The sequence below is a fragment of the Sapajus apella genome, unplaced genomic scaffold (assembly GCF_009761245.1).
Source record: "Sapajus apella isolate SASKATOON/1434 unplaced genomic scaffold, GSC_monkey_1.0 scaffold37, whole genome shotgun sequence".
NCBI classification, from domain to species: Eukaryota; Metazoa; Chordata; class Mammalia; order Primates; family Cebidae; genus Sapajus; species Sapajus apella.
Window position 1 is genome coordinate 19,898,417 of NW_022436977.1, and position 22,969 is coordinate 19,921,385.

Here is a 22,969-nt window from a genome sequence, read left to right on the forward strand (position 1 = left end):
GTCAGGGTCTGTTTGTAAAAATGTGTTAAATAACATGCTAAATGTGGAATGTCAACCGTCAGTTGAAACTTTCCCTATTCAGAGCATCAAAGATTTCATTGGTTTTTATAGTGGCTTTCTGATTTTGATGGTCCACTGAAGGAGGAAGTTTGAACGTTGTTGTATGCTATTAGCGATGGTCTGCCCATGTCCTGCCTGAAATATCATAATTGTTTATGAAAAGTATCTTTAATAAAGCTGGATACAGTTTGACTTGGGAAAAAATATTAATTATAAGAGCAAACACTGGAAACAACTGTAGGAAAATGGCTAAGCTAATGACAATATAATATTTAAATTAAATCTTATTTAATTAAATAAGTTACATTAAAAAGATAATCATTACTTTTAAAAAGCATTAATGTAATGTTTACATGATAATATTAAGTGAAAAAAAATCCAAAAAAGTATATACATTTTACATATGTACATATCATCTATATTAAAAATACACAAAGAAAAAAGTCTGGAAATAACATAATCCATCAACTCTAAAGATGCATTCTCCACCAACAGACACATTCTCTAAAATTGGGTCACACTGTACACCAAAGCATTAAATGTAGTGTCCTGTTTTTTCTAAAAAGCTATTGGAATATTTGAATTTCTATTAATGTATTACTTTTTTTTTTATGTCAAAAAGCATATCTGGGTATTGAGATTATGGGTCATTCTATGGCCTTCTTTGTTCTTTACTATGTTTTTTTAAAACTATATTTTAAATTTTTTAGTAGATTGCTATGGGAAACTTTAGGCAAATTCTCTATTATTAACATGTAATGATTTGTTTTCATTTTCTTTTAGTAAGATGATGGAGCTAACGAATTATGATTATTAAGAAATTTTTGATAGGATTTATGTGATCCTTCCCAGACTCTGTGTGTGTGTGTGTGTGTGTGTATATTACAATATGGAAAGAGTATGTGCAATGTTTGCAGAACACTTGTAAGAAGTCACACTCTTCTTCGTTAATGCTTACTTGCTATTTAATGATTCTGTTAGAAAACTGAGATGGAGGCTAGGCACGGTGGCTCACACCTGTAATCCCAGCACTTTGGGAGGCCGAGGTGGGCGGATCACTTGAGGTCAGGAATTTGAGACCAGCCTGGCCAACATGGCAAAACCCCACCTCTAGTAAAAATACGGAAATGAGCTGGGTGTATCGGCGCACACCTCTAATCCCAGCTACTCAGAATGAGAAACGAGAATCACTTGAACGTGGGTAACAGAGGTTGTAGTGAGCAGAGATCATGCCATTGCACTCCAGCCTGAGGGTCAGAGTGAGACTCTGTCTCAAAAAAAAAAAAAAAAAGAAAGAAAAGAAAACGATGGATTTAGTGCTTAGCTCCTTAGCAGTTTCACTGAAGAAATAAAATTGTGTGTGGATGTCACCAGTGAAATTACCTTACATGAAGTTAAGAAAGCTATGATGCAATATGACAAAATGCACACAGTATTTGCCTGGTGGAAGTGTTAAGAGAGATCAGAAACCATCTCCCCCTTCCTTGAAGCAGTCACTCGGTACTGCCAGGGAACTATGACTATGGGTCGTATGCAAACTCTATTCAGCTGCAAGACCATGTAAGCCATATCAGCCTGGGGAGCGTGGACTACACATATACTTGAGATACTCTCAACTTGGGCAAGTTATACAATATATAAAAGGTAATATATAAATATTGTGTAGCATTGTCTTAGATAGGGAATAAAGGAACAATAAAAGCCTTTCAACTGGTTTTTGCTTTTTGGTGTTCTAAAATTTCCATTTCATTTCATTTCATTTGAAAGCTTAATCCAGAGACAGGAGATTCTCTTTATTTTTGGCAAGATTCTAACTGGCTAAGTGATGTAAGAAGAAGGGAATCCCAGTACGCTGTTGGTAGGAATGGAGATTGGTACAGCCATAATAAAAAACAGTATGGAGGTTCCTAAAGAAATTAAAATTAAGGCCAGGCATGGTGGCTCAAGCCTGCAATCCTAGCACCTTGGGAAGCTGGGGCTGGCTGATTGCTTGAGTCTAGGAGTTTGGGACCAGCCTAGGCAACATGGCAAAACTCCATCTCTACTAAAAATACAAAAAATTAGCCAAGCATAGTGGTACATACCTGTTGTCACAGCTACTCAGGAGACTGAGGTGGGAGAATCACCTGAGCTCTGGAGGTTGAGGCTGCAGTGAGCCAAGTTTGCACCACTGCACTCCAGCCTGGGCAACCAAAGTGGGACCCTGTCCCAAAAAATAAAACTACCATATGACCTAGCAATCCCTCTTCTGTGTTACATACCCGAAGAAGATGAATTTACCATCTCATAAAAATATCCGCACTCCCAGGTTGGCTATTCACAATAGCCAATATATGGAAACAATCTAAATATCATCAACAGATGAATAGACAAAGAAACTGTGTATATATACATATATATAAAATGCAATACTATTCAGCTACTGAAAAGAAGGAGATCCTGTCATTTGCCACAAGATGAATGGACTTCAGAGGACATTATGCTAAGTGAAATAAGCCAGACACAGAAAGAAAAAAATACTGCTTGATCTCATTTATATGTGAAATCTTTAAAAAAAAAAAAAAAAAAAAAAACCTCAAATGTATAGAGATAGAAAGTAAAACAGTGGTTACCAGGGGTTGGGTGGGAGGAGAGGAAATGGCGATACATAAGTCAAAGGTTACAAAGTAGCAGGTGAGTAGGATGAACAAGTCTAGTGATCTAATCTGCATCATAAGGACTAAAATTAATAAAATTGTATTGGATTAGGGATTTTTGTTAAATAACCAGATTTTAGCTGCACTTATCACACACAAAAAAGTAACTATGTGAGATTACAGATATGTTAATCTGCTTCACAATAGTAACCATTTTCCTATCCATATGCATCCCATAATATTATTGTAAACCTCAAAATACACAATAAAATTTATTTTAAAAATAAATGGCTAGGGCTGGGCACGGTGGCTCAAACCTGTAATCTCAGCACTTTGGGAGGCCAAGGCAGGCAGATCACTTGAAGTCAGGAGTTCACAGCCTGGCCAAGGTGGCAAAACCCCGTCTCTACAAAAATATACAAAAATTAGCTCGATGTGGTGGTGGGCACATAATCTCAGCTACTTGGAAGACTAGGGTGGGAGAATCACTTGAACCTGGGAGGCAGAGGCTGCATGAGCCAAGATGCATCATTGCACTCCAGCCTGAGCAACAGAGCGAGACTCTGTCTCAAAAAATAAAAAAATAAAATAAAATAAATGGCTAGGTAATTATCCCAATGTCATTTATTTACTAATCTTTTCCACACTGATTTAAAATGATGCCTGAGTCATATACAAAACCCTCATATGGGCATTCTATTTTTAGACTCTCAATGCTGTTCCCTTGAAGTATAGATTTCTGCATAATATATCAAACTGTTTTAATCATTGTAACTTTGTGATTAAATATCTAATTAGGTCAGTGTATTGGTTATCTATTAGTGCATAACAAATTACCCTCCCAAATTCAGCATCTTAAACCAACATTTATTATGTCACATAATTTTTGAGGGCCAGGAATCTAGGAGCAGCTTATTAGCTGGGTGGCCCCAGCTCAGGAGTTCTTATGGGGTTGCGGTTAAGGTGTTGGTAGGGGCTGCAGGCATCTCAAGGTTTGACTGGGGCTGAAAGATTCACTACTAACCTCACTCCTGTTGTTGTTGGCAGGCATAAGTTCCTTGTTTGATGTTGGCCAGAGGTTTCAGCTCCTTGCCTTGCAGACTTCTCCACAAGGGCTGCTCACAACATGGCAGCTTGCTTCCTCCAGAGTGAGAGGACAAAGAGAGACACTGAGACTGGGAGAGAGAGAGAGTGCACATGCCCAAGATAAAAACCACAGTCTTTTTTAACCTAATCCCAGAAGTGATGTTCCATTACTTCTATCTTATGCTATTGGTCACACAGACCAACCCTGGTTTAATAAAGTTCCCAGATTTAACAAATAACAGTGTATTCCCAGTTAAATTTGATTTTCAAATAAGCAATGAATTATTTAGTACATTTCATGCATATAAACATATTTGAGACATACCAAAACACTATACATTGTTTAACTAAAATTTAATATTTAACTGGGCATCTTATATTTAATCTGGGAACTCTACTCTGGTACAAAATAGGAGGGATACTCCATGGTGTGAAAACCAAGAGGCAGAGATCATTTGGGGCCATGCTGGAGACTGGCTGCCATAGCCAAATCATCCCTTACCACTATTTAAATTTTTGTGGAGTCAATTTTACATAACTATTCTTGCAGTTGGACTAAAAATCAAGTCAAGTTACCAAAAAAATTTAATTATAGTTTTTGTTGGGATTTCATTGAATCCATAGATTAATAGAGAAAAAATGGATATAAGCCAGGCTAGTAGCTCAAGCCTGTAATCGCAGCACTTTGGGAGGCTGAGGCAGGCGGATTACCTGAGGTTGGGAGTACAAGACCAGCCTGACCAACATAGAAAAACCCTGTCTCTACTAAAAACACAAAATTAGCCAGGTGTGGTGGCACATGCCTGTAATCCCAGCTACTGTGGAGGCTGAGGCAGGAGAATTGCTTGTACCCAGGAGGTTATGGTGAGCCAAGATCATGTTGTGCCAAGGTCGCACTGAGCCAAGATCATGCCATTGCATTCCAGCCTGGGCAAGAAGAGCAAAACTCTGTCTCAAAAAGAAAGAAAGAAGAAAAAAAGAAAAGGAAGGAAGGAAAGAAAGGAAGGATATAAAATGGAATTTTCTGATCAATACTTTTATTTTATTTATAAATAAAAGAGGTTTAATTAGCTGATGGTTCTGCAGGCTGTACAGGAAGCATAGCTAGGGAAACCTTAGAAAACTTACAATCATGGTAGAAGGTGAAACGGAAGCAAGGCAATGCCTTACATGGCTGGAGCATGAGAAGAGAGTGAAGGCAGAGCAGCTACACACTTTTCTTATATTTTTTATTCATTTATGTTTTTAATTTACTTTAAGTTCTGTAATACATGTACAGGTTTGTTGCATAGGTATACATGTGCTACGGTGGTGTGCTGCACTTATCAAACTGCCATCTAGGTTTTAAGCCTCACATGCATTAGGTATGTGTCCTAAAGCTCTCCTTCCCCTTCCCCCTTACCTTCCACAGGCCCCGGTGTGTGATGTTCTCCTCCCAGTGTCCATGTGTTCTCACTGTTCAACTCCCACTTACGAGTGAGAACATGCGATGTTTGGTTTTCTGTTCCTGTGTTAGTTTGCTGAGAATGAAGGCTTCCAGCTTCATTCATGTCCCTGCAAAAGACATGAACTCGTTCTTTTTTATGGCTACATAGTATTCCATGGTGTATATGTGCCACATTTTCTTCATCCAATCTATCATTGATGGGCATGTGGGCTGGTTCCAAGACTTTGCTATTGTAAATAGTGATGGAGTAAACATATGTGTACATGTGTCATTATAGTAGAATGATCTATAATCCTTTAGATACATACCCAGTAATAGGATTGCTAGGTAAAATGGTATTTCTGGTTGAGATCCTTAAGGAATCACCACACTGTCTTCCACAATGGTTGAACTAATTTATACTCCCACCAACTGTATAAAACATTCCTATTTTTCCACAGCCTCACCAGCATCTGTTGTTTCATGATTAATAATCACCATTCTAACTGGCATGACATGGTATCTCATTGTGGTTTTGATTTGCATTTCTCTAATGACTAGGGATGATGAGCCATTTTTCATGTTTTTTGCCCCCATAAATGTCTTCTTTTGAGAAGTGTCTGTTCATATCCTTTGCCCAGTTTTTGATGGGTTGTTTTTTTTTTATAAATTGTTTAAGTTCCTTGTACATTGTGGATATTAGACCTTTGTCAGATGGGTAGATTGCAAAAATTTTCTTCCATTCTGTAGATTGCCTATTAACTCTGATGATAGATTTTTTTGCTGTGCAGAAGTGCTTTAGTTTAATTAGACCTCATTTGCCAATTTTGGCTTTTGTTGTAATTTCTGTTGGTGCTACACACTTCTAAATAACCAGATCTCATGAGAACTCCCTCACTATCACAAGAACAGCAAGCAAGATGTCCATCCCCATAATCTAGTCACTTCCCACCAGGTCCCTCCTCCAACACAGGGGATTACAATTTGACATGAGATCAATCCTTTTATGTTCTCTATTAAGTTTTATATTTTTATTCATCTAGGTCCTGCTTACTTCCTATTAGGGTTTGTTGTTATTGTTGTTTTGATTTGTGATCAAAATAATTTACCTGTGATATTTTGAACTGGTTGTGGTTGGAATGTAAGAATACTATTAATTTTTATAAGAATACTATTAATTTTTATGTATTGTTTGCAATGACTGCCTTAGTGAATACTCTTATTATTTCTAATAACTTTTAAGTTGATTCCCTTAGGCTTCCCAGATACATATGATAATGCCATTTGCAAACAATGACAATTTTACCACTTCCTTTCCTTCTTTTCTTTTCTTTTTTTGAGGTGGAGTCTCACTTTGTCACAAGGCTGGAGTGCAGTGGCTCGATCTCAGCTCACAGCAACCTCTGCCTCCTGGGTTCAGGCAATTCTCCTACCTCAGCCTCCTGAGTAGCTAGGACGACAAGCACACGCCACCACACCCAGCTAATTTTTGTATTTTTAGTAGAGACGGGTTTCACCATGTTGGCCAGGATGGTCTCTAGCTCTTGACCTGGTGATCCACTCACCTCAGCCTCCCAAAGCGCTGGGATTACAGGCATGAGTCACCGTGCCCAGCCCTTCACCTCCTTTTCAATATGTAAACCTCATATTTTGGTTTTTTGACTGATTATACTATCAAACAATTATAATTTTTATGAAAAAATCTGGGACTAGGATAAAATCTTTTGAATTGGGGAAAATAATATATAGAAAAACTATTTTACACATTTTATTATTTAGATTGAGGCATAACTGTGGTGTGATGTTTCCAAACTATCCTCTCCAAAAGCTTAGAACCAAAATTTTCCACTTAAAAAACTTTCCAGAATTGTGGTTTGTCTAAATATTCCATATCTGCATTGCTTTGAAAGAACTTAAAACTAAGTCCAGATTCCAGGTGCAGCCTGATTTTCTTCTTACCATTTCAGATAAAAATTCAAGTGGGACTTTTCAGAGGGCTTTAGACATATAATTATCCCAAATAATTTATTAAATAAAATCTTATCCCAAAGAATTTATTAAATAAAAGGCTTTGGATCAGGAAAATAAGAACCTCAAGTTTTATAAGGGTGAATCTCCTGCAAATCTAGAGAACAGGCTGCCAGCACAAAAACAACATAACCTCAGCTTTCAGAGGAATATTGCAGCCTTCACCAGGCATTGGCTCCTGTTCTTTAACAACAGTTTGTTAAAGCTTTCTTGAGCAGTGGGAGTGGCAGATTTTTCACAAGGGAAACTAGGGGTGGCAATCTGGCAGGAAGGGGAAGCTAGAGGACTTATCTCAAGGCTGCATAGTAAATAATGTGTGTTCTAAACATGCTTTTAATTTTTTTTCTTTCTTTTTTTTTTTTTTTTTTGAGACAGGGTCTCACTCTGTCACCCAGGCTGGAGTGCAGTACTGCGATCTTAGCTCACTGCAGCCTCTGCCTCCCAGGTTCAAGCGATTTTCCTGCCTCAGCCTCCAGAGTAGCTGGGCCCAACAGATATATGCCACCACACTCATGGGTTTTTTTTTGTTTTCTTTTGTATTTTTAGTAGAGATGGGGTATTGCTCTGTTGGCCAGGCTGGTTTCGAACTTCTGGCCTCAACCGATCTGCCCACCTCGGCCTCCCAAAGTGCTGAGATTATAGGTATGAGCCACTGTGCCCGGCCAAAAATATGCTTTTATTTATAATTACAAACTTTTATGTATTAATTACTATTCTGGAGGGGGTTGTGGGGTTTATGAAAATTGGTAGAGGGAGCTAAAGCTCTCCCAGGCCATTCCTTCCCCTTGCTCATGCTATAAAGTACTGTTCTAAATTGCTGGAGAGAAGATTTCAAGTGCTATCGTAATACACACATGCAAACATACACAAACACAAAGGTAACTGTGAGGAGATGGATGTTAATTTGCTTGACTGTAGCAATCCTTTCACTGTGTTTATGTATATCAAAACATCACATTGTACTACTTAAAATATACATTTGTATTACACAAATGAGACGAAAATAAATTGCACAGAAATATGAAGTTTAAAAAGTACAATTCTTGCCCTCAAAATAGCATATACTCTAAATAAAAGGGTAGGGCACAAGGAGAAGGCAAGGCATGAATCAAAGAAAAAGACTGAGGTAACTGCTGATTATGGGCATAGTATATGACCAACTATTCCACCTCAAGGTTACAAATGAAAACATCGATGCTGAGGGCTAAGTTGATTTTAAATTCTGACTTAACACTTTGTTGATGGTGGCAAAAGACCTCTATGGAAGTGGGTGTAGGAAGAAGGAAAGAGAAGTGTCTTTTTCCTAGCACCCCTAAAAATGAGGTCCTAAGCTCTGGTGAGTCCAGAGAGGTACCTTGTCTCAGCACATAGCTAATTATGTAGCAGCTCTTTGGGAAGAGGGGTTTCAAATCCTCCAGAGAGTTCAACTCAGGTCTGGAGACTGAAAACAACCCAGGTGGAGCAGCTTCAATTCAGCACTTACTGTGTAAGTATGTTATTAAGCATTATATTGGGGACAAAATAAGACAAATATATTCTCTATTTCAGAGTCAATGGAAGAAGTTTTCCTTTCTGCCACCTCACAATCACACTCAGGATCTTACCTGTGCATAATCATTCAGAAGGATCCACCAAAACAACTAGGCTTGCATTTTCCAGAAGCTTCTTATCTTCGAGACTGTGTACCCCTTATGAATGGAGTACAAACAACTGACAACAACAAAAAATGTAAAAGATGCTCTGGCCCATTCTTTTTCCTTTTTTCTTTTTTTTCCCTAGAGACAGGGCATCACTGTAGCCCAGGATGGAGTGTAGTGGTGCAAACATGGCTCATTGAAGCCTCAACCTCCCAGCTCAAGCAATCCTCCCACCTCCCAGCCTCCTGAGAAGCTGGGATCACAGGTGTGTGCCACCACACCCAGCTAATGTTTTAATTTTTTTTAGAGATGGGGTCTCCCTGTGATGCTCACGCTGGTCTCAAACTCCTGGCCTTGAGCAATCCCGCCATCTCGGCCTCCCAAAGTGCTAGGATTATAGGTGTCAACCTGGACAGTTCTCTTTAACTCTCAAATGCCCACATCAGAAAAGACACTACAAATTTAAGCTGATTTTTCTATTGCTCTGTAGGGGCACTGTGTTAACAACAATTTTTAACTTAATGAATGCCAACTGTTTGCCAATTTAAACCAAATAAACCAGGCCAAGTCATTCTATTATACAGTAGATCAGGGCAAACCCCATTCTAGCCTGGACCAGTGGCATCTAAACCAGAACCCAAATGCCTGGGGAGAAGGCCCAATTTAATTAATATTCTACCCTGAACTCTTTTTTTTTTTTTTTTTTTTTTGAGACAGCATCTCACTCTGTTGCCCTGGCTAGAGTACAGTGGCTGATCTTGGCTCACTGCAACCTCTGCCTCTGGGGTTCAAGCAATTCTCCTACCTCGGCCTCCCGAGTAGCTGGGACTACAGGCGCACACCACCATGCCTGGCTACTTTTTTGTATTTTTAGTAGAGGTGGGGTTTCACCATGTTGGCCAGGCTTGTCTCAAACTTCTGACCTCAGGTGATCCACCCACCCCGGCCTTCCAAAGTGCTGGGATTACGGGTGTGAGCCACCACACCAGGCCCCTGAACTCTTGATTCTATCCACCATCCCCTCCTCCAAAACTTCTTCCTCCCCAAGCCTTCTCCACCTCAGAAAATGGTAATCCCATCAACCTAGTCATTTGCTTCATCCAGAGACTTGGGAGTCATCTTTAATGGATCTGCTTTCTAACTTCCCAGATCTAATGACCACATCCTGTCAATTCTACCTCCAACTTCTCTTGAATTCATCTACTTCTCTTTCCTCTGGCACCACCCTCTCCCTTAAACTCCCTCTTAGAAAACTGCAATAGCTTCCTAGCTGATCTGCTTACTTCCACTCTTACAGGAATCCATCAGATTCCTTAGGGACCTAATAGGTCTCTTTTTCTCCACATACTTATCTTTTCATAGCACTTATCACAATTTATTTAAATATATATATATGTATATAGTTACATATATTTGTTTATATATGTGTGTGTATATATATTTATGGAATGTTTATCTCCTCAGAATTTAATCTCCATGAAGACAAATTTCATGTCGGATTTTCTTCTACTAAAGGATTCCTAGTGCCTAACACAGTACCCATCATATAGTCATCACCAATAAAACTTGTTGGGAGAATGAATTAATGAATGAATGCTTTGTGGAATCCCTGCATGACAGAAGTTCTTCTGTCCACAACAGACAACTGTAATCCAGAGTTCATTCTCTTAAAAGCCTTTTTTTTTTTTTAACCTCAGAGCCACATGAGCCAATTCTTCAAAAAGAATGTACTTACTCCTCCAGGCTGATTATACAGTGTCCTTCTAGCAGATCCGTTTAGGAAGAAAAGAGTCAGATCTCTGATGGAGCCAGACTAGATGGAGAGAAGCCAAATGAGAAACCTCTTTCTAATGTGTTGGAAAGCTCTGAAGAGAAAATGAAACAAAAATCTTAGAAGTAGAGCCTTGGTGGCATTCTTGCCATCTGGTGGCAATAATCTTAATCTGCAGGCAACCAAGCACTTTTCCCTCAGCTTTCTATACGTCTCAACGTTTCTGAAATTTTACAATGATTTTAATCTTGGTGTGGGTCTACTTTGATTTCATCATGCCCTGTATTCTAGAAATTTGTGGGCACCAGTTCTGGAAAACTTTTTCAAATTCTTTTCTTTTTTGAGTTGGAGTTGCCCAGGCTAGAGGGCAGCTCAATCTCGGCTCACCACAATCTCTGCGTCCCAGGTTCAAGCAATTCTCCTGCCTCAGCCTCCTGAGTAGCTAAGATTACAGGCATGCACCACCATGTCCAGCTAGTTTTTGTATTTTTAGTAGAGATTGGGTTTCTCCATGTTGGTTAAGCCGGTCTCGAACACTCTACCTCAAGTGATCCGCCCCCTCGGCCTCCCAAAGTACTGGGATTACAGGCATGAGCCACTGCACTCAGCCTTCAAATTATTTTAGTATTTTTCTTCCCAATATTTTCTCTTTCTCTTGTTGAAATTTCTACTATATTATTCAGATGTTAGATCTCTGATCTTTTAACTTGCTTTTCTTTTTTCTTCTATCTCCCATTGTATCTTTTTGTACTAATTTTTGAAATTTTGGCTAATTTTGGCTCCACCAAAATATCACTTAAACAACCCATTGATTAAACAAAGATAACTATATTCCTACGGAAGTAAGGAAGAACACTAACTTGATAGGGTCTTAGTAGCCTCTCAGAAGGGGCAGTGAAAAGTTGAGATATTTATGAAGTTTTGAAGTCTGGTTTAAGACAGGTCTTTCAGTGCTAGGGCTTGATCAGAATTGGTTGGATAAGGTTAATAGTTTAGGGTTGGTGGACACAGTAAGGATTTTGAGGTGACGGGTTCAGAGTGTTGGTGTCAGTCTTGGTGGCTCATGCCTGTAATCAGAGCACTTTGAGAGGCTGCTGAGGGAGGATCACTTGAGCCCAGGAGTTTGAGACGAGCCTGGGCAACATAGTGAGACCCCTGTCTCTACCAAAAAATAAATAAATAAGCTGAGCTTGATGGTGTATGCCTGTGATCCCAGCTGCTCAGGAGGCTGAGAAGGGAGGCTCACTTGAGTCCAGAAGTTGAAGGCTGTGGCAAGCTATGACCATGCCACTGTACTCCAGCCAGAGCAATAGAACAAGATCCTGTCTCCAAAAAAGAAAAAAAAAAAAAAAAAAAAGAGAGAGAGAGAGAAAGAAAAAGAAAAAAAAAAAGGCTTTTTGGGAGTAATCTATCACTTAATGCTATCTATTGGTAAATTAGACAGTTTGATGTTTATTTTAACAGGTTTTGGGGGAGATAAATCCCAGAATAAACAAGGTTATTTGCTTCTTTTATTGCCTCATGAAAGAGGTAACTTTAATAGTAAAGTTTTATTTGTGAAGAGACTGAAAGAGTAATGCCTTGTAAATTTAAACAGTAAACTATATGGTTTCAGTCCTCGGAAACCACTTTATTTTTCTCGCCTTATTTTCTTTCCCTTCTTTTGAATTTTTTCTCTGCTATAGCATTTTCCACTTCCAAGGGTCTCTTTCCTTCCCAGTGTTCCTTTGCAAAGTCTCCTTTCTTTGGAAAGAGGGGAGATATGACATCTTTTCTTAGCAACAAGAATAGACAGTAGGTGTTTTTTAAACACATTTTCCTGCCATCTCCATTGCCTTGATTTCCTCTGAGTTCCATTTTGTTCATTCTGTCCTTCATGCTGAAGAAATTCCTTTATTGTCTGAAGGTGATCTTTTAGGAGCAGTGACAAATCACAGGCATAAAATATCAGTTAAACAAGATAAATAAGCTCTAGAGATCTGCTGCAGGACAATGTGCCTATAGACAACAAAAACATACTGTACACTTAACAATTTGTTAAGAGGGTAGATCTCATGTTAAGTGTTCTTACCACAATAAACTAAACTAAAAAAAAGAACAGTGACACCAATAGCAGAGATGAGGCACAGTAGGAGGTGGGGCTGATCAGTGTAGGATGATCTTATTAAACCTGAAAGGTTTTCCCCCATCTTGGGCTGGAACATTTTCCCAAAGAGGAATTTTCCAGTTTCCTGTGGGTTGAAGAGGGTAAGCTTGGTTGAAGAGAGTAAGCTTGGTTGCAGCATTCTTAAGATCTGAGTTGGAGAAGGGAGCTGGGTTGTCACTGTCTAATATTGGCTTTTGTTTAAGTCTCATTTACAGTAAAGTATCCCTGTCCTCAACGATGGCTTTTTTTTTTCCAGTCACTTTCCTCCTTTCAGAGATATGTAGCACCTCTAATACCTAAGCTTTTCTGGAGTTCTGGGAATTGGCTTGCTCTGAGCGTCTCTCATTAATAGTTTAATGGGTTATCACTCTGCTAGGTCAATTTCCACTCTTGTCTCTGCTTTACAACTCCTAAAATGTAGTCACTGTCATCTTCTTATCCAGTTTCTTTGTCCTTGTGGGTTTATGCATTTGGAATATATTGACATTTTAGAAGACTTTGGATAGGCAGCAGTGATAAGTGAATGTGCTCATTCAAACACATTTAACTGGGAGTCTGCATTATATTCCTAAGGTTCCTTCAACGTCTAATTTTGCGATTTTAAATACATTTTAATTAAGGCAAGAGTGAGTACATAATTAGATATGATACTGGAGCAATTACAATTTCATGCATATGAGATAGAAAAAGAGAGGTAATCAGCTTTAGCTTTCAATAATCAGTCTAGGTGAAGCTTCGTGGAAGAGGTATTTTAATTATTGAACCTGAACCTGAACCCTTTCTCTCTCTTTCTCCCTTAAGAGCAACATAGATGAATCAAAGAGAAGTTGAGGTAGCCAGCAGCAATCTTGATCTTGATCCAGACTACGAAAACAAACTACCACCAAGATTTAGGAAAGAAGAAAAGGCAATATTAAAAAGCCTGAATATCACATAGGGAGAAACTGCATGTGCCTAAGGCAATGTTAACAGGAATAGAAAGAAAGCATGGATAGATATTTAGATGATATGATTTTGCATTTTTTAAAGTAATGAATCAAGGGCTGGACTTGGTGGCTCACACCTATAATCCCAGAATTTGGGGAGGCCAAGACAGAGAATCACTTGAGCCTCGGAGTTCAATGCCATCCTGGGTGACATATCGAGCCCCCAGCTCTACAAAAAACTTTAAAATTCACTGGACATGGTGGTGCATACCTATAGTACTAGCTGCTTGAGAAGTTGAGAGGAAGCTTTGCTTGAGCCCAGGAGTATGAGTCTGCAATGAGCTTTGAGTGCTGCTGCCTTCTGGCCTAGGTGACAGAGCAAGACCCTGACTCTAAAATTTAAAAATAAATAATGAAGGCCGGGCGCGGTGGCTCAAGCCTGTAATCCCAGCACTGTGGGAGGCCGAGGCAGGTGGATCACGAGGTCAAGAGATCGAGACCATCCTGGTCAACATGGTGAAACCCCGTCTCTACTAAAAATACAAAAAATTAGCTGGGCATGGTGGCACGTGCCTGTAATTCCAGCTACTCAGGAGGCTGAGGCAGGAGAATTGCCTGAACCCAGGAGGCGGAGGTTGCGGTGAGCCGAGATCGCGCCATTGCACTCCAGCCTGGGTAACAAGAGCGAAACTCCGTCTCAAAAAATAAATAAATAATGAATAAAAATTGGTAAATTAATGAGTTTACTGAATACCTATAAGTAAAGAGGACACTATACTAGATAAAATAAGAAAGAGAAACTCGAATTGTGCTCAGGAGTTAAAGATATTCTTAAATAATAAATATTTTTTATATTATTGGATAATTTATGAATTGAGAATAACTACAAAGTGACACAGTTAATGAAAAGCTTAGAAGATTTCAGTGCAGAAGATGGCAGAATAGGAACAGCTCTGGAGTGCATTTCCCAGTGAGAACGCAGAGGGTAAGTGAACATCACATTTTGAAATGAATTTTTACTGCCCACAGACCAGGAGATTCTGGGTGGAAAAGTGCTACAAGTCTCCATTACGGCTGTTTCAGCCGGCGCAGCAGGTCTCCACACAAAAACTCACACAAATCTGGGCACAGTTTCAACTGGCACCTGGAACGCCTGGGAGACACAGTCACCCATTCAACTAAAAAAAAGGGGGCTGAAACAAGGAGCCATGTAACCTAGCTTGGTGGGTCCCACCCCCATAAAGAACAGCAATCTGAAACACTCTGGACTGAGAATTTCACAGCAAGCACAGCTGGACCCAGGATGGTCCAGCTCTGTTGGGGGAAGGGTGTCCGCCATTACTGAGGCAGTCCACCACAACTGAGGCAGTCCAGCATTACCGAAGCAGTCGCCATTACCGAGGCAGTCCACCATTACTGAGGCAGTCCGCCATTACAGAGACAGTCTGACATTACTGAGGCAGTTCTGATTATACCTCTATAAACAAAACCACAAGGAAGTTCACACAGCAGCTGGGCAGAGCCCATGGCAGCTCAGCAATGCCTCTGTTGGCAGACTGTGACTAGGCTACCTCCTCACTGGGCAGCACATCTCTGAAAAAAGGCAACAGAATGTCAGGAACTTATAAATAAAGCCCCACCTTCCCAGGACAGAGCACCTGGGAAAAAAAAGCGGTTATGAGTTCCACTGTAGCAGACTTAAATATACCTGCCCCGCAGCACTGAATGGAACAACAGAGCTCACAACTCAGCACTTGAGCTCCTATAAGGGAGAGACTGTCTCCTTAAGCAGCTCCCTGACCCCCATATATCCAAAGAGACACCTCATAAAGGAGAGCTCAGGCTGACATCTGGCAGGTATCCTTCTGGGACAAAGACAACAGAAGAAGAAACTGGCAGCAACCCTTACTGTTCTGTAGCTGCTGCAGGTGATCCCTAGGCAAGCAGGGTCTGGAGTGGACCTCCAGCAGTCCTACAGCAGAGGGGCCTGTTAGACGGAAAACTTAAAAAAAAGAAAGAAAGAATTTCATCATCAATAAAAAGGACATCCACTCAGAGACAGCATCCGAAAGTCACCAACTACAAAGACCACAGGTAGATAAATCCACAAAGATGGGAAGAAACCAGCACAAAAATGATGAAAACACCCAAAACCAGAATGCCTCTCCTCTTCCAAGGGATCACAGCTCCTCACCAGCAAGGGAACAAGGCTGGATGGAGAATGAGTCTGATGAATTGACAGTAACAGGCTTCAGAAAGTGGGTAATAACAAACTTCTCTGAGCTAAAAGAACATGTTCTAACCCAATGCAAAGAAACTAAGAACCTTGAAAAAAGGTTTGATGAAATGCTAACGAGAATAAACAGAGAAGAATATAAATGAGTTGATGGAGCTGAAAAACACAACACAAGAACTTCACGAAGCATACACAAGTTTCAATACCCGAATTGACCAGGCAGAAGAAAGGATATCAGAGATTGAAGATCAATGAAATAATACAAAAAGGCAAGATTAGAGAAAAAAAGAGTAAAAAGAAATGAACAAAGCCTCCAAGAAATATGGAATTATGTGAAAAGACCTAATCTACATTTGATAGGTATACCTGAATGTAATGGAGAGAATGAATCCAAGCTGAAAAACACTCTTCAGGATATTATCCAGGAGATCTTCCCTAACCTAGCAAGGCAAGCCAATATTCAAGTCCAGGAAATACAGAGAACACCACAAAAGTATTCCTAAAGAAGAGGAACCCAAAGGTACATAATCATTAGATTCACCAGGGTTGAAATAAAGGAAAATATGCTAAGGGCAGCCAGAGAGAAAGGTCGGGTTATCCACAAAGGGAAGCCCATCAGACTCACAGTGGATCTCTCGGCAGAAACCCTACAAGCCAGAAGAGAGTGAGGGCTAATATTAAACAGCCTTAAAGGAAAGAACTTTCAACCTAGAATTTCATATCCAGCCAAACTAAGCGTCATAAGTGAAGGCAAAATAAAATCCTTTACGAACAAGCAATTGCTCAGAGATCTCATCACTACCAGGCCTGCCTTACAAGAGCTCCTGAAAGAAGCACTAAACATAGAAAGGAAAACCAGTACCTTCCACTCCAAAAACATACCAAATGATAAAGAGCATCTACACAATGAAGAAACTGCATCAACGAATGGGCAAAACAACCAGCTAGCATCAAAATAGCAGGATCAAATTCACACATAACAATATTAACCTTACATGTAAATGAGCTAAATGCCCCAATCAAAAGACATAGACTGGCAAATTGGATAAAAAGTCAAAACCCATCAGTGTGCTGTATTCAGGAAACCCATCTCACATGCAAAGACACACATAGGCTCAAAATAAAGGGATGCAGGAAGATTTACCAAGCAAATAGAGAGGGAAAAAAAAAAAAAGCAGGAGTTGCAATCCAAGTCTCTGATAAAATAGACTTGAAACCAACAAAGATCAAAAGAGACAAAGAAGGGCATTACATAATGGTAAAAGGATCAATGCAGCAAGAAGAGCTAACAATCCTAAATATATATGCATCCAATACAGGAACACCCAGATACATAAAGCAAGTTCTTAATGACCTACAAAGAGACTTAGACTCTCGCACAATAATAGTGGGAGACTTTAACACTCTACTGTCAATATTAGATAGATCAACAAGACAGAAAATTAGCAAGGATATCCAGGACTTGAACTCAGATCTGGACCAAGCAAACCTAATAGACATTTACAGAACTCTCCACCCCAAATCCACAGAATATACATTCTTCTCAGCACCACATTGCACCTACTCTAAAATTGACCACATAATTGGAAGTAAATCACTCCTCAGCAAATGCAAAAGAACGGAAATCATAACAAACTGTCTCTCAGACCACAGTGCAATCAAATTAGAACTCAGGGTTCAGAAACTAACTTCATGGACACTGAACAACTGGTTCTTGAATGTTAACTGGATAAAGAATGAAATGAAGGCAGAAATAAAGATGTTCTTCGAAACCAACGAGAATGGAGACACAATGTACTAGAATCTCTGGGACACATTTAAAGCAGTATCTAGAGGGAAATTTATAGCAATAAATGCCCACATGAGAAGCAAGGAAAGATCTAAAATCGACACCCTATCATCCAAATTGAAAGAGCTAGAGGAGCAAGATCAAAAAAACTCAAAAGCCAGCAGAAGACAAGAAATAACTAAGAGCAGAACGAAAGGAGATAGAGACACAAAAAAACCCTTCAAAAAATTAATAAATCCAGGAGATGGTTTTTTGAAAAGAACAACAAAATAGACAGACCACTAGCCAGATAGATAAAAAAGAAAATAGAGAATAATCAAATAGATGCAATAAAAAGCGATAAAGGGGATATCACCACCAATTCCACAGAAATACAAACTACCATCAGAGATTACTACAAACAACCTGACGCACATAAACCAGTAAACCTGGAAGAAATGGATAAATTCCTGGACACTTGCACCCTCCCAAGCCTAAACCAGGAAGAAGTGGAAACCCTGAATAGGTTAACAAGGGCTAGTTGAGGCAGCAATTAATAGCCTACCAACCAAAAAAAGCGCAGGTCCAGATGGGTTCACAGCTGAATTCTACCAGACATACAAAGAGGAGACAGTATCACTCCTTCTGGAACTATTCCAAACAATCTAAAAAGAGGGAATCCTTCCCAAATCATTTTATGAGACCAACATCATCCTGATACCAAAATCCGGCAGAGACTCAACAAGAAAAGAAAATTTCAAGGCAATATCCATGATGAACATTGATGCAAAAATCTTCAATAAAATACTGCAAATCAATTGTAACAACACATCAAAAAGCTTATCCATCATGATCAAGTAGGCTTCATCCCGGGGATGCAAGGCTGGTTCAACATACACAAGTCTATAAATGTAATCCACCACATAAACAGAACCAAAGACAAAAATCACATGATTATCTCAACAGATGCAGAGAAGGCCTTCAACAAAATTCAACAGCCCTTTATGCTAAAAACTCTCAATAAACTAGGTATCAATGGAAAGTATCTGAAAATAATAAAAGCTATTTACGACAAACCCACAGCCAATATCATGCTGAATGTGCAAAAACTGGAAGGATTCCCTTTGAAATCTGGCACTAGACAAGGATGCCCTCTCTCACCGCTCCTATTCAATATAGTATTGGATGTTCTAGCCAGAGCAATCAGGCAAGAAAAAGAAATAAAGGGTATTTAATTAGGAAAGGAGGAAGTCAAATTGTCTCTATTTGCAGATGACATGATTGTATATTTCGAAGACCCCATAGTCCAATCCCAAAATGTCCTGAAACTGATAAGCAACTTCAGCAAAGTCTCAGGATACAAAATCAATATGCAGAAATTGCAAGCATTCCTATACACCAATAACAGACTTAAAGAGCGCCAAATCAAGAATGAACTGCCATTCACAATTGCTACAAAGAGAATAAAATACCTAGGAATACAACTAACAAAGGATGTAAAGGACCTCTTCAAGAACTACAAACCACTGCTAAAGGAAATAAGAGAGGACACAAACAGGTGGAAAAATATTCCATGCTCATGGTTAGAAAGAGTCAATATTGTGAAAATGGCCATACTACCCAAAGTAATTTATAGATTCAATGTTATCCCCATCAAGCTACCTATGACCCTCTTCACAGAATGGGAAAAAACCACCTTAAACTTCATATGGAACCAAAAGAGAGCCCACACAGCCAAGTCAATTCTAAGCAAAAAGAACAAAGCTGGAGGCATCATGCTACCTGACTTCAAACTATACTACAAGGCTACAGTAATGAAAACAGCATGGTACTTGTACTAAAACAGAGATATAGACCAATGCAACAGAACAGAGGCCTCAGAGGCAATGCCACACGTCTACAACCATCTGATCTTTGACAAGCCTGACAAAAATAAGCAATGGGGAAAGGATTCACTGTTTAATAAATGGTGTTGGAAAAACTGGCTAGCCATGTGCAGGAAGCAGAACCTGGACCCCTTCTTAACACCTTACACTAAAATTAACTCCAGATGGATTAAAGGCTTAAACATAAGACCTAACACCATAAAAACCCTAGAAGAAAACCTAGGTAAAACCATTCAGGACATAGGCATAGGTAAGGCCTTCATGACTAACACACCAAAAGCATTGGCAACAAAAGCCAAAATAGACAAATGGCATCTAATTAAACTCCAGAGTTTCCATACAGCAAAAGAAACAATCATTAGAGTGAACCGGCAACCAACAGAATGGGAAAAAATTTTTGCAATCTATCCATCTGACAAAGGGCTAATATCCAGAATCTACAAAGAACTAAAACAGATTTACAAGAAACAAACAAACAAACCCATTCAAAACTGGGTGAAGGATATGAACAGACACTTTACAAAAGAAGACATATATGAAGCCAACAAACATATGAAAAACTGCTCATCATCAGTGGTCATTAGAGAAATGCAAATCAAAACCACATTGAGATACCATCTCATACCAGTTAGAATGGCAATCATTAAAAAATCTGGAGACAACAGATGCTGGAGGGGATGTGGAGAAATAGGAACACTTTTATACTGTTGGTGGGAGTGTAAATTAGTTCAACAACTTTGGAAGACAGTGTGGCGATTCCTCTAGGACCTAGAAATAGAAATTCCATTTGACCCAACAATCCCATTACTGGGTATATATCCAAAGGATTATAAATCGTTCTATTATAAAGACACATGCAACATATGTTCGTTGCGGCACTGTTTACAATAGCAAAGACCTGGAACCAACCCAAATGCTCATCAACGATAGACTGGACAGGGAAAATGTGGCACATATACACCATGGAATACTATGCAGCTATAAAAAACGATGAGTTCGTACATGGATGAACCTGGAAACCATCATTCTCAGCAAACTGACAAAAGAACAGAAAATCAAACACTGCATGTTCTCACTCACAGGCTGGTGTTGAACAATGAGAACACATGGACACAGGGAGGGGAGCATCACACACTGGGGTCTGTTGGGGGGAACTAGGGGAGGAACAGCTGGAGGTAGGGAGTTGAGGAGGGATAACATGGGGAGAAACGCCAGATATAGGTGATGGGGATGGAGGCAGCAAACCACTTTGCCATGTATGTACCTATGCAACAATCCTGCATGTCTTTCACATGTACCCCAGAACATAAAGTGCAATAAAATATAAATAAATAAATAAATAAAATTAAAAAAAGAAGATTTCAGTGCAAATTAGTAGTGGACATGTAAGAATGATTCAAAAAGTAAATTAAGAAAACAGTCTTATTTATAATAGCATCCAAAAGAATAAAATATCTATGAATAAATTTAACTAAGGAGGTGAAAGCCTGGTACACTGAAAACTACAATATGTTGCTAGAAGAAATTTAAGAAGACCCCAATAAATGAAAAGATATCTCATATTCATCTACTAGAAATTGGAAGATTTAATATTGTTAAGACAGTAATGCTACCTAAAATGATCTACATATTCAATGCAATTCCTATAGAAATTCCAATGCCTTTTTTTTTTCAGAAATGGAAAAGCTGACCCTCTCAAATCCATATGGAATTGCAAGGGGCCCTGATTATCTAAAATAATATTGAAAAAATAACAAAGTTGGAAGACTCATAGTTTCCAATTTCAAAACTTACTACATAGCTACAGTAATCAAAGCAGTGTGTGGTACCGGCATAAGGACAGAGATAAACATCAAGATAATAGAATTGAGAGTCCAGAAGTAAACCCATACATCTATGGACAACTGATTTTCAACAAGGGTGCCAAGACCATTCAATAGGGAGGACATAATCTCTTTAAAAAGTGGTTCAGGGTAAACCGGATACCCACATTCAAAAGAATATACATATACAAAAAGTAACTGACATACAAAAAGTAACTCAAAACAGATTTAAAAAAAAAAAAAAAAAAACCACCATATACAAAAAGTAACTCAAAATAGATTTAAAAAAAAAAAAAAAAAAAGCTTGGGCATGGTGGCTCACACCTGTAAATCCCAGCACTTTGGCAGTCCAAGGCGGGTAGATCACCTTAGGTCAGGAGTTCAAGATCAGCCCAGCCAACACAGTGAAACCCTGTCTTTACTAAAAATACAAAAATTAGCTGGGTGTGCTGGTGCATGCCTGTAATCCTAGCTACTTGGGAGGCTGAGGCAGGAGAATGCCTTGAACCTGGAAGGTGGAGGTTATAGTGAGTTGAGATGATCATGCCATTGCATTTCAGCCTAGGTGACAGAGCAGGACTCCATTTCAAAAAAAAAGAAAAGAAAAGAAGAAAAAAAGAACCTAAATATAGAAACAAAAACTACTGAACTCTTAGAAGAAAACATCAAGGTAAATTTGTATCACTTTGGATTTGACAATTAAGTCTTAGATATGGCACCAAAAGCACAAGCAATAAGAGAAAAAAATAGGTAAAATGGACTGTGTCAAAATTTAAAATTTTTATGCCAGGACATTACCAAGAAAGTGAAAAGACAACCTAAAGAACTGGACTTTGCGGCCGGGCGCGGTGGCTCAAGCCTGTAATCCTAGCACTTTGGGAGGCCGAGGTGGGTGGATCACGAGGTCAAGAGATCGAGACCACCCTGGTCAACATGGTGAAACCCCGTCTCTACTAAAAATACAAAAAATCAGCTGGGCATGGTGGCACGTGCCTATAATCCCAGCTACTCAGGAGGCTGAGGCAGGAGAATTGCCTGAACCCAGGAGGCGGAGGTTGCAGTGAGCGGAGATCGCGCCATTGCACTCCAGCCTGGGTAACATGAGTGAAACTCCGTCTCCAAAAAAAAAAAAAAAAAAAAAAGAATTGGACTTTGCAACTCATATATCTACTAAGTGCCTGGTATCAAAAATAGATTTTTTTTTTTTGAGACAGAGTCTCACTCTATTGCTAGGTGCCAGGCTGGAGTGCAGTGGCACGATCTCGGCTCACTGCAACCTCCATCTCCTGGGTTCAAGCAATTCTCCTGCCTCAACCTTCCGAGCAGCTGGGACTACAGGCACATACCACCGCACCCAGTTAATTTTTTTTGTATTTTTAGTAGAGACTGGGTTTCACCATGTCGGCCAGGATGGTCTCGATCTCGACCTTGTGATCCGCCCACATGGGCCTCCCAAAGTGCTGGGATTACAGGCGTGAGCCACCGCGCCCGGCCTAATAAAAATAGATTTTTTAAAAACACTAACAGCCCAACAAAAAAA

General features: G+C 39.4%; 1 protein-coding gene and 1 long non-coding RNA gene across 5 annotated transcripts in view; both read right to left on the bottom strand.

Moving 5' to 3' along the window:
- Positions 1 to 661: 661 nt before the first annotated feature.
- Positions 662 to 2,176, bottom strand: LOC116564449. Its single transcript, XR_004274904.1, has 2 exons — positions 2,145 to 2,176; positions 662 to 1,212 (listed from the first exon to the last, which is right to left on the bottom strand). It is a non-coding gene; the product is annotated as an uncharacterized LOC116564449 (long non-coding RNA).
- Positions 2,177 to 3,571: 1,395 nt separating this feature from the next.
- Positions 3,572 to 22,969, bottom strand: part of SLC28A2 (solute carrier family 28 member 2) — a 75,912-nt gene continuing 56,514 nt past the window's right edge. Inside the window, exons 17-18 of one of the 4 annotated variants that reach the window (XR_004274901.1) lie at positions 8,841 to 8,924; positions 3,572 to 3,833 (exon numbers count right to left, since the gene is read on the bottom strand). Coding sequence is in view for 1 of the 4 variants with exons in the window: in XM_032297578.1 (XP_032153469.1) it covers positions 10,665 to 10,686 (22 nt within the window). In the remaining 3 variants the exon portion in view is untranslated. Of the gene's footprint in view, positions 3,838 to 8,839; positions 8,925 to 10,314; positions 10,687 to 22,969 lie in introns of those variants that run through there. The other 3 variants (XR_004274900.1, XR_004274902.1, XM_032297578.1) reach the window with 3 other exon arrangements.